Source organism: Nycticebus coucang, chromosome 10, assembly GCF_027406575.1.
Source record: "Nycticebus coucang isolate mNycCou1 chromosome 10, mNycCou1.pri, whole genome shotgun sequence".
Taxonomy (NCBI): Eukaryota; Metazoa; Chordata; class Mammalia; order Primates; family Lorisidae; genus Nycticebus; species Nycticebus coucang.
In genome coordinates, this window is record NC_069789.1 from 42,108,322 (window position 1) to 42,124,765 (window position 16,444).

The following is a 16,444-nucleotide window of genomic DNA, read 5'->3' on the forward strand; positions in this document are numbered from 1 at the left end:
TTTCTTCCCTCTATCAACCTTTTAACTCACTCCTTGCTTTGACAATTCAGAAGGAGCCTTTTACATTTGTAGACAATTAGCTTATACCTGTCTGCCCACAAACTGGACTGGCAGCTGCATACGAGCTTACTCTCTCCAACCATTAATTTCACTACTCCAGACTCCCTCTTCCCTCTCCCTGTCAGCACACACACAAGGGCAAAAAGGGTAATACAACTCATTCTCATAGTCAGTGCCTTAGGCATTCTTACAGGTGTAGGAATAGGAGTCACTGGCCTGGGAGTCACTCTAGTTGAATTTTCAAAATTCTCAAAAGAATTTTCTGCCAAGGTAAAAGAAATGCCAGACCAAGCTCTTTGCCCCCCAACCTTATCACGAATTAGAGCCAGGAATGATGGAGGCAGACTTCTACAAGATGGCAACCTAAGGACAGAGTGGTACCCAATGCAGGGCCCTTTTAGCAGAATTTCAATTTGTAGGGGAGGAGCCATTTCTCACAAATAGGCCGACTAGATCCTGAACTCTACCCCAAATGGGCTTTCTTGCATCAGCAGGCTTAACTCTGCCCCAAACGGGCTTTGCCACCTCAGCTGGCTATACAAGCCACTAGATTGTAAAGGAAGCTGCCTTTCAACCCAGACTGAATACCCTTCCCAAGTTTATCTGAATAAACCTGTCTTGATCGTTGAGCCAACTCTCTGCATCCATCCTCTTCTCATACCAACACATAAAAATTATGTTATAATACATCAGCAATAGACACATGAAAATTGAATATAATACCATTTAAAATAACTCACAAAATAAAATATTTAACTATAAACCTGGTAATGTGATGCCTCTAGATTTGTTTTTATTTCTTTTTTTTTTTTTTTTTTGTAGAGACAGAGTCTCACTGTACCGCCCTCGGGTAGAGTGCCGTGGCGTCACACGGCTCACAGCAACCTCTAACTCCTGGGCTTCCGCGATTCTCTTGCCTCAGCCTCCCTAGTAGCTGGGACTACAGGCGCCCGCCACAACGCCCGGCTATTTTTTTTTGTTGTTGCAGTTTGACCGGGGCTGGGTTTGAACCCGCCACCCTCGGCATGTGGGGCCGGCGCCCTACTCGCTGAGCCACAGGCGCCGCCCTTGTTTTTATTTCTTAGAATTGCAGTGGCTATTTGGAGTTTGTTCTGGTTCCATACAAAACAAAGAACTATTTTTTTTTCCAAGTTCTTCGAAGTACAAAGTCCATGCATTCATTGTGATTGTAGCTTGAGTAGCAAGTCTATAGTGATCAAACCAGCACTGGCATAAAAACCAGTATTGGCATAAAAAAGAGACAAAGACAAATGGAATAGAATAGAGAATTTAAGAGATAAAAGCAGCCTCAAATTGCTATCTGATCTTCAATAAACCAAACAAATCTATATACTGGGGAAGTGAATCCCTAGTTAACAAATAGTGCTGGGAGAAATGGTTAGTCATATATAAGACTGAAACTGGACCTGCACCTCGTTCCACTTACATAAATTTACACAGACTGCATTGGATAACTCACAATCTAGGAGAATGTGTGGGAAAAACTCTTATGATATCAATATGGGGAAAGATTTTCTGAAGAAGACCCAATTAGCAATTATAGCAACAACAAAAATAAATATATAAGACCTGATCAAGCCAAAAAGCTTTTACATAGTTAAGGATACAATCAACAAAACAAATAGACAACTTTCTGAATGGGAAAAGATATTTGCATGTTATGAATCTGACAAAAGGCTAATAACTAGATTTTACAAAGTACTGGAGTACATCAACAAAGAAGTAACAAACAACCCCATTGATCATTGGGCAAAAGATTATGAACCATGACCAATTTTCTTGGAAGATAGATGGATGGTCAACAAACATATGAAAAAATATTCATCATCCTTAATTATCAGAGAAATGCAAACTAAAACCACATTGAGATATTTCCTAACCCCAGTGAGATTAGCATACATCACAAAGTCCCAAAGCTATAGATGCTGGTGTGGGTGCAGAGAGAAGTGACCGCAAACTAATACATCCTCTTTGGAAAGAGTATGGAGAATCCTTAAAGAACTAAAAGTAGATTTCCCATTTGATCCTGTAATCCCATTAGTAGGTATCTACCCAGAAGAAAAAAATCATTTTATCACAAAGATATTTGCACTCAAAATATATAGCAGCTCCATTTACAATTATAAAGATGTAGAAACAACCCAACTGCCCATCGATACATGAATGGGATTAAGAAACTGTGGTGTATGTATACCATGGAATAATATTCAGCCACTTAGAGACTTTACATCTTTTGTATTTACCTGGATGAAGCTGGAGAACACTTTCCTCAGTAAAGTATCTCAAGAATGGAAAAGCAAGCATTCCATGTATTCAATAATAATTTGAAACTAGCACATGAACAACTATAGGCCTACATGAGAGAAAAATAAAATTAAATTCAGTAAGTGGGGGAAGGAAAGGGCTTTGGTGGGCTCCCACCTCTTGTGTACAATGTAGGGGTATAAGGTACATCTTCTGGGTAAAAGATTCAACTATAACTGGTACCACAGTGTAGTTGTATGGACCCTTTTATTAATAAAAAAAAAAAAGAAAAAAAGAAAGAAAAAGGAAAGAAAAAGAAAAAAGATTGGAAACGGCAAACAAAAAAAGGGTACAAATCTAATAAAACATATACAGAACATCTAAGTAGAAAGTTATCAAACAACAGTGAAAAAGATCGAAGAAGATCTAAATAAGTAAAGCAACATATCACATTTGTGGATTGGAAAATTCAACTTAGTAAGGATGTCAATCCTCTCCAAATTGACATATAAGTTAAACACAATTCCAATCAAAATCCTAGCAAGAATTTTTTTTTTTTTGTAGATGATGCAAATTGTTATAAAATTTATATGGAAAGAAACAAAAAAAAATTGAAAAATAAGAATAAATTGGAGAGGATTCACTTTACTAGATTTCAAGACTTACAAAACTATAGTAATAAAGGCTATATGGTATTTACCGAAGGATGGACCTATATCAATGGAATGGAAGAGAAATACCAGAAATAGACCCATACCCTATCTAGCTGACTTTTTAGAAAGCTGCAAACATAATTCAATGGAGGAAAGACAGTTGTTTCACCAAATAGTGCTGGGACACTATTAGTAAGGAGATAAAAACTGATCAACGTATTAAAATTAGTCATTAAGAAAATGCAAATTAAGCCACAATGCAATGCCACTATAAACTTGCTAGAATGGATAAAGTTAAAAGACTAGGCACAATGAATGTTGGCAAAGATCGGGAGCAACTGGAACTCTAATACACTATTGGCTGGAATATAAAATGGTACAACTACTTTGGGAAACAGTTGGCCAGTTTCTTGTAAGGTTGTAAGTATCTATGTACCTACAATATAATCCAGCTACTTTACTCCTACATATTTGTAAAGAAATGATAACATAGGGCTATGGAGAGAGTTTTAAAGAAATATTCACAGCAGCTTTATTTATAATAGATTCATAATGGAAACAAATATCTATCAATGGTGAATATATAAATAAAGCAGGGTATATCCATACAATGGAGTTATTACTCAGCAATAAAACAGGTGAATTACTTATCCATGCAACATGGATGAATCTCAAAATAATTTTGTTGAATGAAAGCAGACAGATATTTTATGATTCCTTTGATACAAAATGGGGATGATATATATTTAACTAAATGAAAAGTTGTTGAGGATCAAATAAAAGAAAATTAGTTTATGTACCACAAGAGATTGCCAATATATTACACAAATATGTTATTATTGAGAACAATTTCAACAGAACAATCAATATATGACTTTCCTTATATTTCTTTATACTTACCTATATACATAGGTAAGATTTCCTTATACTTACCTATATATATAGGTAATATTTATCGAGCATTTATTATGTATTGGTTTGTGCTATTTATTCAAATCTCAACAACAACCCCGTGGGATAGGTGCTATTAGTATCATTTTGCATATGAAACTGAGACCTAAAGCAGAGAAGCAATTCGGTCTAAGGAAAGAGCGTACCATTAAGAATTGGAAGACCCGAATGTCAAGTTGTGGCTCTTGAGGCTGTGGGAAAATCTTTGGCCCTTTTCTCTCAATTACCAAATACCAGTGACAACAACTCACCTTAATGATAAATCTCTTGTGACGATCAAGTGAGATAATGTAAAACTACTTACAACCTTAATGTTATTGTCAGAAATTACATAAACACAAACATCTTTGGAAAAGTAAGATAAAGTAGTAGGAAAGACAAAACAACACTATGTGAAGTCCTTTCAGGTTTTCTCACTGTCCTTATTTAGTTTAAAATACTTTAATTTTTAAAATTTTAATGTTTAAGTACTTAAAAGACCTCCAAATATTTACAGAAATGTGTCAGAAAAATGTTTGTCTTAATTCATGTTTTCCATTAATAAGATATTACTTTCTACAGTGCTAGGTATTTTAGTAACTAATAAATACATAAGTCAGACAATTATTTCTTAATATTTTAATTATTTATCCTTATAACTTGGCAGTAAAAATCAGTTTCACAAAGATACTGTATGTATGTATTAGCAAATCAGTCTCGACTCATTCCCTTTGGCATTCCGTTTCTCCTGGTAGTTTTGTAAGAATCCATGACTTCAGTTTTTCTAGCTCGGTTTTGCTTAGCTCATGGTAAACATCTGGAAAACTAAGAAACTTGGCACTCACACCTAGAGATTTTATCATTGAGTTTGTCTCTTCACCCCAAGAATGAAGCACTAACTCATCTGCAGTACCATGACACTGAAATAATTCAGGAAGCACACTATCACTCTTCTGAAGCGCCTAGAGAAGACACAAAAACATAAAAGTTTAAGAAACTCCATTTAAACAGATGATTCTTAGAAATCAGAGAGCAGAAAACCCCTAATTTTACCCACGTTTCAATAACCAAAGGGAAAAAACAGGCAGAGGTGGTGCTATCTCAGGTGTATAGTGGCGGTCCAGCCTGGGGCCTCAGCTGGTTGCTGCATCATCATTTGAGCTGTGGTTGTATGTGACATGAATTTAATAGACGACTGTCTGAAAAACAGCCAACGCATTTCCTAAAGAAACTAAATGACTTGAGAAGACAGACCTTGTCACAGAAAGTGACAGAAGGAACAATACAGAGCTAAGGGACAATCAAGAGGAAACTGCATGCTAGTTCTCATTTCTGTATTTTCTTTCTTTTTTTTTTAGCATATTTTCTAATATTTATTTTTTTTTAACCTGCAAACTGTAGCAAAACATGATCAGCTTTATTATGCAGACAGGTATCCCTCTACATTTTTAAAGAATTTAGGCATGTATAAATAGAAGAGCTCTTTAGAAAGGAAAAATTCAAGAATGAATAAAACCTTCCAATTTTGACTTTGTAACCTTCCAGGAACAACGGTTAAAATGATTTTAGGTCATTCATTCCAGGATACATGACAGCACCTTAAAAGTGGCTGATTTATTTCCCCAGTAACATTTCTCACATAACAATGTGTTAAAGTTACAAATACTGATATGCACAAATAGCTAATTTCTAAGAAAAACATGTACAGCACTGCGGCATAATGAATGTGGTGTCTGCAATAACTTAATATTAGCCAATTTTTAATATACATGATACCGCTACCTTTTTCTGCCAATTCACAGGTTAAAACTTGTTACTGGTGCCCTCTGTTTTGCACATATTACCTGGTGTTTAATGTACACTGCAGGCTTTTTAAAGACTTCTCTTGTGTTTAAAGCTAGGATCAGTGAAAGAAGACAACAGTGCAAGAGGTGAAGAGATGTAATGTGACCACATAAAAGTTCGTTCCAGTAAAGTGTCTATGTAAGGCTATAAGAAAGGGTTGGTTGATGAGCTTCCTGTTGGAAACTGTCCTGTTGGTGTACCAGTCATGGAAGGATTACTAGATACTCCAGCAGCTGCAACTTGACCAAACGGGGTTACCATTGGCTTTGTTTGTCCAAATGCTGCAAAACCTGCACCATTGGGCTGTTGAGAAAAAGCTGTCTGTTGAGGGAAAGCTGCTTGGGCCGTAAAGGCTGGCTGCTGGAAGCTGCCGCTAAAGCTGGTGGGAAGACTGTAGGGGGTAGGTGTGCTGAACCCCGTGGGCATGCTCATGGACGCAGTGCAAAGGTCGCCGCTATTGCTCCTTTGGCATTGGTCTGAAATGGATTTGTAGAAGATGCCACAGAAGGACCAGCAGCAGCAACAAATGGATTTGTGGAAGGCACAGCTCTGTATTTTCTTTATCATTTCTACTTCTGGTACAGAAGTTGCAACACTACAGTGTATCATATTCATGAATTATAATAATGCTGAAAAACAAGTTATGTAATTGCTTTTTTTGGTTTATGTTCATGACATAATAAGAAAACCTGGCTAGGATCATCTATTTTTTTAATACGTATAAAAGACACATGCATGCTATAGAGAATGACAAAAAAAAATGTGTATACATTTTAAGAAAGGAAAGAACTATTAAAACTGAATTACTCAATATATTCCAGTAAGGTTTGTTATTTTGTATATTGTATTTTCTACGACTTCTAACTGCAGAAATCAAACATGACTTGAGTATTACAAATTTCATACAGCTTTTTCCTTTCTTAAAATGTACACTTTTCTTAAGGCACCCTGTGTGTGTGTGGGAGTGTGTGTGTGTGTACATAAATACCCATATCCACACAATTTTTTTATATTTATATACATGTACATCCTTTCCTCCTTGACATTTTGCTTAGCAATGTTCTTTGTACAAGCCATTTCCTGAACATTAATGATGTGCTGGGATTTAATCAATATATCTAATATGTCCATAAATTTCAGAAATGCTCAATTTACAGTATTTGTCCAAAAACTGTTAGTTTTTTATGGCTCAATTATCAATTTGGTTTTAGTTCTAATGTGTGTCCATTTTGTGTTTTAGTTTAGTTTTTTTTTTTTTTTAACTTACCTGGTAAACAGCAGATGCTTTATTTAGAAAACTAGAAAGAGCAAATACTCCTGCCACATCTTGATGGTTTCTATATGCTAAATGCATGGCCATACATCCTCCCATAGAAAATCCTCCTTAAAGAAGCAAAAAGAAGCTTATCAGAAAAAGCAGAATATATGCAATAATAATTCAGAATAAGGTATATCTATGTCAATCATTCATAAATAACTTTAAAGCATTTGTAAAGAAACCTTTAAAGAGATAGAATGATAAAAAGAAATTTAGTCTACTTTAGATTTCACAGAAAAAAGCCCGCTGTGAGTAAACAATCTTGTTACGTCTATGCCATCATTGGTAGACAGATTTGTATTATAAAAGGAGCTAGCTTATAACCCAGTTAACCTAAGAATATAGAGAAGGGGGACGGGGGGGGAGGGGAGGATGAGTGGAGGGAGGGTGATTGGTGGGATTACACCTACGGTGCATCTTACAAGGTCCATGTGAAACTTAGTAAATGTAGAATATAAATGTCTTAACACAGTAACTAAGAAAATGCCAGGAAGGCTATGTTAACCTGTGTGATGAAAATATGTCAAATGGTCTATAAAACCACTGTATGGTGCCCTGGGATTGCATTAATGTACACAGCTATGATTTCATAATTAAAAAAAAAAGAAGAAAAAAATAAATAAAAGGAAGTAGAAATGAACAAATAAGCCTGTTCACCAAGTAAAAATATTTATCACAATTCCAAATATGAGTCACAGTATAATCATTACTTATTTAAATTTTAATGTCTACTTGTGTTTTGTTTATAATACAGAAATCCTCACATCACAACTACAATTACAACACGTACCTTTTTGTCTTACTTGCCAAGCTGTGAGCTCCATGAGGAGTTATGTTTCTAGTGCCTGCCATATAATATAATAGTTATTTAGTGAATTCTGAATTAGGGAAGATGGCTAAAAACTTGATGAGCTAGTTAAAATATTTTTAAATTACAATTTTATTTTGGAAACAGACTTATGCTGGTATTACAAAAATAAAAAAATGTAAACCTGTATGTACTTTTTAAAATTAAGAGCTTGAAAAAAATCATTTATTCATTTGATGAAACTGTTCCATAGTATTGTTTTTTTATGTGCCGAACACCATGCTAGTCACTGAAGATACAGAAACTAAAATACCCTCCTGTTCAGGGGGACTTTGATGAGGCAATACGTCCATCACAGCCCATAGTGATGGGTGCACAACGTGAAAGCAGCAGAGAGAGTGGCCATTCCAAGCCTGACATAGGTCACAGGTTCAGTATGATATTCCCAAGCCTAAGTGACATCTCATTTATGTTTCATGAGAGAATGGAGAATGCAGCCACATACTCATGAAAATACAAAAATATACTCTGATGTGGATTCAGCATCCCTATTTCTACTCTACTGCCTATTTCCTACCCTATTTTACTTGAAGTGTAAAGCTGAGCTCTTACAGATCATAAATTTGAATTTATTACAATATCTTTATTTTATATAGAAAGGCGATAGAGGCCTAAGGAAATTAGGTGATCTGCTTAAGGTTGTTGTACCCCTAATTTTATATGTAAAGCCAGAAATTTTGGAATTCAGATCTCTTACGACAGAGTTTAATGTACATTCTACTTTCTTTAATATTTATTAAAATAGGCCTACTTTATCTGGGATAGGCAGATAATATTATTTTGGACATGGGACACAAATATATGATAGAGGATTACCAGCCTTGCAAAGTTTAGTTTTTAAAAGGGCATAATATGTAAATAATGATCATGTATGACAAGTATTAATTATATCTATGATTTTCAACATACCATGAAGAAATAATAGGTTCTCATCAATAACAGTAGCCCACCATGGATGAGAACCATTTGAAAGGCTCTTTCAAAATACCCTCTAACACTCCAAGATGCAGATATACCTAATTATTAATAGTTCATGAATAAACTCAATAGGGGAGAAAATGGCATAAACATCTTGAAACTGTAGGACAAACTTGCATATGTGCATTAGATTCCCCAAAAGGCTAAAAGCCACTGGGTTACATCCTCCATGAGTTTGTGCAATAATAAATATTTGACATGTCCCATTTGGATATAAAGAGCTTATCGCAGTAGACAAAATTAGAATTTCTGGTAGTTAAATATTGCATGCAGAAAGAATTCTAAACTTTATTGGGTTTTGCCACAGTTCTAATTATAGACATCTCTTTGCATCTCAAGATATTCTCAAGAATTTTATTTCAAAATGTATTTGCTTTGTAACCCATATAATGTTTTTACACTATGCGGGTTACAAAGCAAATACATAGTGTAAAAACATTATGTGGGTTACAAAGCAAATATATTTTGAAATAAAATTCTTATCAAGATTTAATTTATCTAATATACACTAGTTTTTTAGAAAATACTTAAGCATAAGAAACCTTTCCTCAATCTTCAACTTTAATTGCGTACAATTAGCTGAACAAAGTGTGCCTCTGCCCTCTTCCTGCACACATACCAACGGCCTGGCTTCATCTTTACATGCCTAGTGGTGAGTACAGAGCCTGGCACAGAGTGACAACTCAATAAAAGTTTAATTGAAATTTTAGAAACCATATGCGTGTATTATAGGATGAAAGAAGTAAAAAAGTTACAACCATCTCTTAACTTTTTTACAAAGATACACAGAGCATTTTCTACTTCAAGATTTGGTGGGAAGAGGAAGGCTAGGCTGAAAATAATGGAATCTGAGTTCTAGTCTTGCCTATGACACTTCTTTGCTAACTGTCTCTGTGTGAATTATTTAAATGTAGGATTTCATGTCTAGTAAAATTATATAGCTAGACTAGATGATGTTTAGGACTTCTACCAAACTCTTAAGTACAAATACTTCATAACTCCACTATCACCAATGAAATTACCAGGGATTTCAAAACTTAGAGGCTCAACTACAAGTTGGATTTTACTAAACAAATCAAACAGTGTAACCTAATCGTTTGTACTTTTAAATCAATATGAAATTAAAAAAATTAACTAAAAACTACTTTCAATTAGGAAATAAGAATCCATATCTCTCAGAGCACAATTCTAGCTTTCCTAAACTAGAACTGATCTTAGCAATCTCCCCTGTTTTCCTTATAGCCCATTTTTTAGAAATGAATTCTAGGTTGCTTATAATCAAATACACTATTAATAATAAAACTCTATAATTCAGGGCAGGTTAGGGAGATATGAAAGAGGAAGAGGTAGGATCTAAAGAGGGATTGACAGTGAAAGAGAAAAAGATTCAGAAACAATACTAGGGTGGGGGCAGTAAGGGTACAACTGGGCATTTAACAGCTTCTCATTAGAACAAGGAAATACTCTTTAATGGAAGGAATCATAACAAATCATACTGGAAACTTGTCCTAGTATTGAATTTCTTAGTGGAATTCATTCAGTGGATCTTTATTAAACATACCATTCCAAATCAAACATTCTACATACAGCCACATCTGCTACTGACTCTTCTGGGTCATAAAGCCTTAACATTTGCTAGAATGTAATGATTATGAGGGCATGAACTTTTGTCTGCTTTATTTACCATTATATTCCTCCTTCAGGCTGAGAACAACGTCTGGTACATAAGAGGTGCTTAATAAATATTTATGGAATAAATAAACAATGTAAACTGTAGTTAGTTCAATAAGGATATTTCTGTAAAAAGACAAACTTATCAAGAAATATAGCTTTTTGATAATATGATATAAAAAAGGTTAAAAAAATCTAAAAATGAATTAGAACTGTTCTCCTTGCCAATCATTCCTGATTTGGCTTTTTAAAAATGAAGAGTTTAGACTTAATCCCAGACTCACTAATAAAAATTAGACTGCATATGTCAAATTTTTAATAAAGCAGATGTTTGAGAATTGAAATTGTGTGGCAAATTATTCAAAATTAAGCATAATGGGTAAAAACAAAAAGTGCAAATACTACTATGATATAAAAAAAATCCATATGCTATAGATACCAAGGCTACAAGAGCAAAGTTGTTATTTTTCTAAGAAATACAAAACCTTGAATTGCATATTTGTCAAATGTAGCTAATGAATATGTGAAATATGATTAGTGGGAGTGAAGAACGACATTTTAAGTTTTTTATTTAACTTTAGTTTAAATTCAAATTTTAAGAACTACATGTAGCTAGTGACTATCACACTGGGTAGGGAATTTCTAGGTTTTCTAAGATGAACAAGTGAATACAAAAAAAGCTTCAAAATTCACAAGTGGAACAATAATAAAATTAACATTTCATAAATTTTGAAGCTAAGAGAAAGATCAATAAAAGGTAAAATGTAAATAAAATAGATTGGTGGGCAATAACTTACATTAAAAATGATTTCAAAAGCATTCCTACTGGAACATTCTACATATTAAGTGCTTCCAACACTTCGCTTTTATTCATCAGGGAACCTAATCACTTTATGTAGTTTCTGAGACCCTTGATAGGACAAGACCAACAACAACAACAAAAAAACATGTAAAATGGCACTCTGAATACACAGAAATGCATCCTGCAGACATTTTACCTCATGTTCAATTCTCGTAAGTTACAATGAAGAAAAATGTACTCATTGAAATCTTATTATTTTATTTATTTATTTAAACATTTAATCCAAGTTCCTTACCCATTTATAATCTAGTGAGGTAATCTGTAATTCTTCACTAGCCCTCTTTGACGATATAGTCACCTTAGCATGGGACACTACTGTGAAAAGGCACTTTGTGTATTTTTTTCTAATAGAAGAAAATTTAACACAAAGGACTAGTTATTTGAATTCAATTTTCCATCTAAGAGTCTAAAACCTAATATAAAGTACACTGTTCAATAAGTAAATACCAAATAGTAAATTCATTGTAAGTAATGGTTATATAATGGATATTTATAGTTGCTGGTGAAGTATTTAAAATGTCAAGAGTTAACATTTCAACGTACATTTAAGATTAACAAGCTGAATAAGACATGTTTAAAAATAATAAAGCAGGCTTTATGAATCTTTATATAAAACAGAAACAATCTATTAAAAAAGCAAAATAGTAAAAAAAAATTCACATAATTAGGTTTGCTATCAATTGAATACAATTTTTAAAATGTAACAAAGTCCATCACTATCCCAAATGTAAAAGTTCTTCCACTTAATTTACATAGTTTTATAATTATTCTTTAGACTTAAGTGTTCATAAGTCTCAAAAAAAACTTGGGAATATAGATAGAAATTATGCCTAACATATTTATTTACTCTCACACAAAATTTTCAGAATAAAAAATCATTTCTGTCCTCCATGGAAAACTTACAACAGTCCCAAGCCTTTAAGTCCTAATATTGCTTTAATGAAATAAGTTGTTTAATTAAAATATATGTATGTTCAAAGAAAGTAGACAAATACCATCATTCTCAACTTTTATTTCCCAGCAGAGCTTCAGAAGAAATTTGAATAGGATCAGGAAAAGGAAGCCTGGAAATTGTGGTGCTAAGTTTCACCTTGAGAATCCCAACCATCGCTTCATTTTATTTTTATTTTGAATCTTATTATAAAATTACTACATTATTATACAACCACTGTAAAAAGTATTTCTACTATACAGATACATATAAAAGAAGAAAACAAGTAATCAAGAATCTTATTACTCTACATAATTTTGACATGTTCTTTTAAAACTCATTTTAACAGTAAAATTCACACTATATGTACAATTCTACATCTTGTTTTTTTCTTCATGTAATAACTGATTTGAAAGTCTTTCCACAGAATCACAAAACTTTATAATTATTTTTTAATTGATACTTACTGAGTGCCTTTTATGTGTATATATACACTACTTAGTTGGTATATAATATTCAATTCTATTAATGGACTGTAATTCGCTAACCATTCCCTTTATGATAAGTATTTAGATCGTCCATGTAAATTACCCAAATGTAATTTCAGAAGCACTTGCTTTTCCCTGCTTCAAAATTCTAATAATTTTCATAATTATCAAAATTCTAACATTCTATACATCCTAGATCAAAGTTAAATCTAAATTCTGTAAATATTTTCTCTTAACATCAAGTTATCACCACCTAGTGGCCAATAAGGGAATCTGTTCAGGGACAAAGTTCTTGACTAAGTCAAGGGACCTGAATTCTAGTCCCAACTACCCAGTAATTTTGTTTAACTTTGGTTTCTTTACCTCTGAAATGAGAATAAATTATATTCTATTTTAAGAAATGAAAGTTTCAAAAGATATTAAACACTATCTATATATAATCTACCGTGATATATAATGGTAATTCAAAAATTGTCAAGTATAATAGAAATGCCAACTAATTTAAGAATATTATTACAATATGTACTTCCTAAGCACAACAGTATATGAGGGAAAAATGATACCTTTCTCTATTTTGATTTTTCACATTACACAGAAACCTACTGATTGAAGACTTTCAAGACAGGTGGTCACAGAGAAGGAGCATGTAGTGACTATGAACTAGGCTTATAATCTGCACATTGGGCACTTCCGATATGTTAAAGTGAGAAGGCAAGATAATCTAAAATTAATTTTATTTTTAATTAATTTAAATTAATAAATTTATTTAATTAATTAAATTAAAAAATTTAATTTTCTGAATACAAGATTTTAATCCTGGTTCTGCAAATAACTATATTGGCAACTTTCAGAAAGTAATTTAAAAGTCACTATTTTATTGCTTGTTTCCTCTAAGTTTTATCATAACCTCTGCATAATCTTGTGAAGTACAGGTATTCAAAAGTAAGAAAAATAAACTTTTTTAATATTCTTAATGTACATTCACTATATATCAGAACCGGGATATGCAGTGAACCTTTTGCTTGGCTCTTTCCTATCTTAACAAAAGTTTATTAATTTTTTTCTACTAGAAAGCAATACATATCAATTGCAAAAATTTTTAGTTAAATCCTGTAGTTGACTCAAATTTTAAGTACCATCTTACTCATCCCTGTATTCGCAAGATATTAAAATAATGAATACATCAGGTAACCTTTCACCATTCTATTTTGCATTTGCATTCTTGCTGATTTCCTTCGTTCAGCCAGCCCTCTATAGCTGTGGTCCCCAATTCCCAGGCTGCAGACCAGCACCCCAGTACCCATAGGTGGCCTGTTAGGAACCAGGCCTCATGGCAACAGCTGAGTGGCAGGCCAGAGAGTAAGCTTTGTCTGTATTTACCGCTGCTCCATGTCACTTGCATTACCATCTGAACTCTGCCTCCTGTGAGATAAGTAGCAGCATTAGATTCTCACAGGATCATGAACCCTACTGTCAATGGAATTCTAGGGTGTTCATTCCTTGTAAGAATTTAATGTCTTGATCTGAGGTGGATATTTTATGTACCATGAATTATCCTGAAACCATTCTCCACCCCCCCCTCCCCTGGGTCTGTGGAAAAATTACCTTACAGGGAACAGACTCCAGCACCAAAAACATTGGGGAACACTGGACTATAGTATTGTCTGACTAATCTCTCTAAAATGTATATTTAAGCTCACCATTAATAGTTTTCTTACCTTCATTTTTCTTTTTTAATTTTATAGTTTTTTTGGCTTTCCCCATTATAATTAATTTTTTAAAAAAATTATCTAACCTTAATCTCACTCTTTACTAAGGGATGTATCGTGTGTGTTTAAAAAAAGTTGTTTGGAGTCTAAAATGCATTTTTCCTTTGATTTCCCACAGAATCTCTCCTTCATTGAAATGTCATGAATAGCACTTAAATGTTACTTAAACTGTACTCTAATAGACAATGTACAGAAGTATAAAAATTAGCAGAAAAATATGAACTGGTAACTTCTCTTTAAATAGTCTAGGAGCAGTGAAAAGAATAAAAAGGGAAGAATAGCTGATACTTCACTAAGGAAAAAGCAAGCAGCTAGAAGAGAAGAAACAATGACCTGCCTACAGGTCTCCCAGAGGTACTACTATTCCAGTATGGCCTCTTGCTATATGTGTCACCAAGGTAAGAGATATAGACAGTATAATTAACAATAGAAAGAAAGCTTTCAACTTTATATGTCAGACACATTTCTAAGTATTCCACATAAACTAATTTCACTTATCACAATTCTGCTATATATAAAGTATTATTATAATCTTTCCAACGTAAGAGATTGATATAACTATGATTCTGGGCTTTAGAACCAACCCAGCAGTCTAGAGGGGGCAGTGCAAGATGGTGAACCAGAAAGATCACTTGGCTGAGAGAAAGCCAGGCTGTGCTTGGCACAGAAACCTTTCCTGGAGCTGTGGCTTGGGTTGCCAAACGAGGTGGCGAGGTGCTAGATGCAGTGAGCAGCTGAGTACTGACACACTAGGCAAGTTTCCACAAGCCTGCGGGGAAGACCAGCTCTGCCACAGAGGTTGGGGATGGGAAGAAGCCTTTTAGCAGTTTTTGGCTCTCAGGAGAAGCTGCATTTTGAGTGGAAAACCTGGTAGAGTAGGTGTACCCGAACAGTGTACAAAAGTCAGGTTTGAGGGCTGGTTGGAGCGGATTTGCCACCAGTTGGGTGGCAGCACAAATGGCCATACTGGGAAGTCTTGGGGTGGCAGCCGTTGTAGGAAGGTTGAGAGAAGGTCTTGAGGGCTGGCCTTCTCCAGGGACACGGCCTTCTTTGTTCTACCTGCTGGGATCAGACCTCCACTAGAGACAGCCTCAGGGGCTCCTGCATCCCAGGGGAACTGTTGTCTGGGGGCACAGTGAGACCTGCCTCTGAAGGATTTTGGAGAGCTTCGAGATCCTAATCCAGCAGCTGAATGCTGAGGAAATAATCAGGCAATCACTGTGGACCATTAAGTTGGGAAACAGGTCTATGCCTGGGAACTGGAGAGAGGTTACCAGCTGTGTTGTCCGTCCCCTAAAACTGCAGTGTCACCTGGTGTCCCAGCAATACATTGCAACACAAATATATTCTTACTAAAGTCAGACACTTCTGCCATATTTATACATATATATGTACATATGCTTTTATATATATAACTATTTATTTTTGTCTCTTTTTCTGTTTTTTTCTTGGTGTTATATATTTTTTTTCTTTTTTCTTCTCTGTTCATTTATTTGTTGCTGAGATGGCTTATTTTTGGTTATTAGAGCTTCTTGTTATTTTGTATTGATGTGTTTGGTTTCTTGCTAATTGGTTTGGTTGGTTCTTTTCTTATCTTCCATTTTTACTTTCATCAAGAGCCAGGACTCCTGACAGTGACTCGTCCGCCTTTCTCATCACTCCCACCTAAATCTCTTTTGCAACAGCTAAGATATCCCCATCCCCTTTTTTTGGGCTTTCTCTTTTCTTTCATTATTGCACTTCCCTCTCTTCAATACAACAGAATTTTTAATTTCCTTTATCTATTCTTACTTTATTATTATTATT

General features: G+C 34.3%; 2 protein-coding genes across 2 annotated transcripts in view; both read right to left on the minus strand.

Moving 5' to 3' along the window:
* Positions 1 to 4,532: 4,532 nt before the first annotated feature.
* LYPLAL1 (lysophospholipase like 1) overlaps positions 4,533 to 16,444 on the minus strand; it is a 38,432-nt gene continuing 26,520 nt past the window's right edge. The window contains exons 4-5 of the mRNA XM_053607373.1: positions 7,021 to 7,136; positions 4,533 to 4,870 (exon numbers count right to left, since the gene is read on the minus strand). Of these exons, the coding sequence (XP_053463348.1) occupies positions 4,631 to 4,870; positions 7,021 to 7,136 (356 nt within the window). The 3' untranslated portion in view covers positions 4,533 to 4,630. The remainder of the gene's footprint in view (positions 4,871 to 7,020; positions 7,137 to 16,444) is intronic.
* Positions 5,295 to 6,339, minus strand: LOC128597192 (arf-GAP domain and FG repeat-containing protein 1-like). Its single transcript, XM_053607375.1, has one exon. It carries the CDS (start codon positions 6,318 to 6,320, stop codon positions 5,898 to 5,900), a length of 423 nt encoding a protein of 140 aa, XP_053463350.1. The 5' UTR covers positions 6,321 to 6,339; the 3' UTR covers positions 5,295 to 5,897.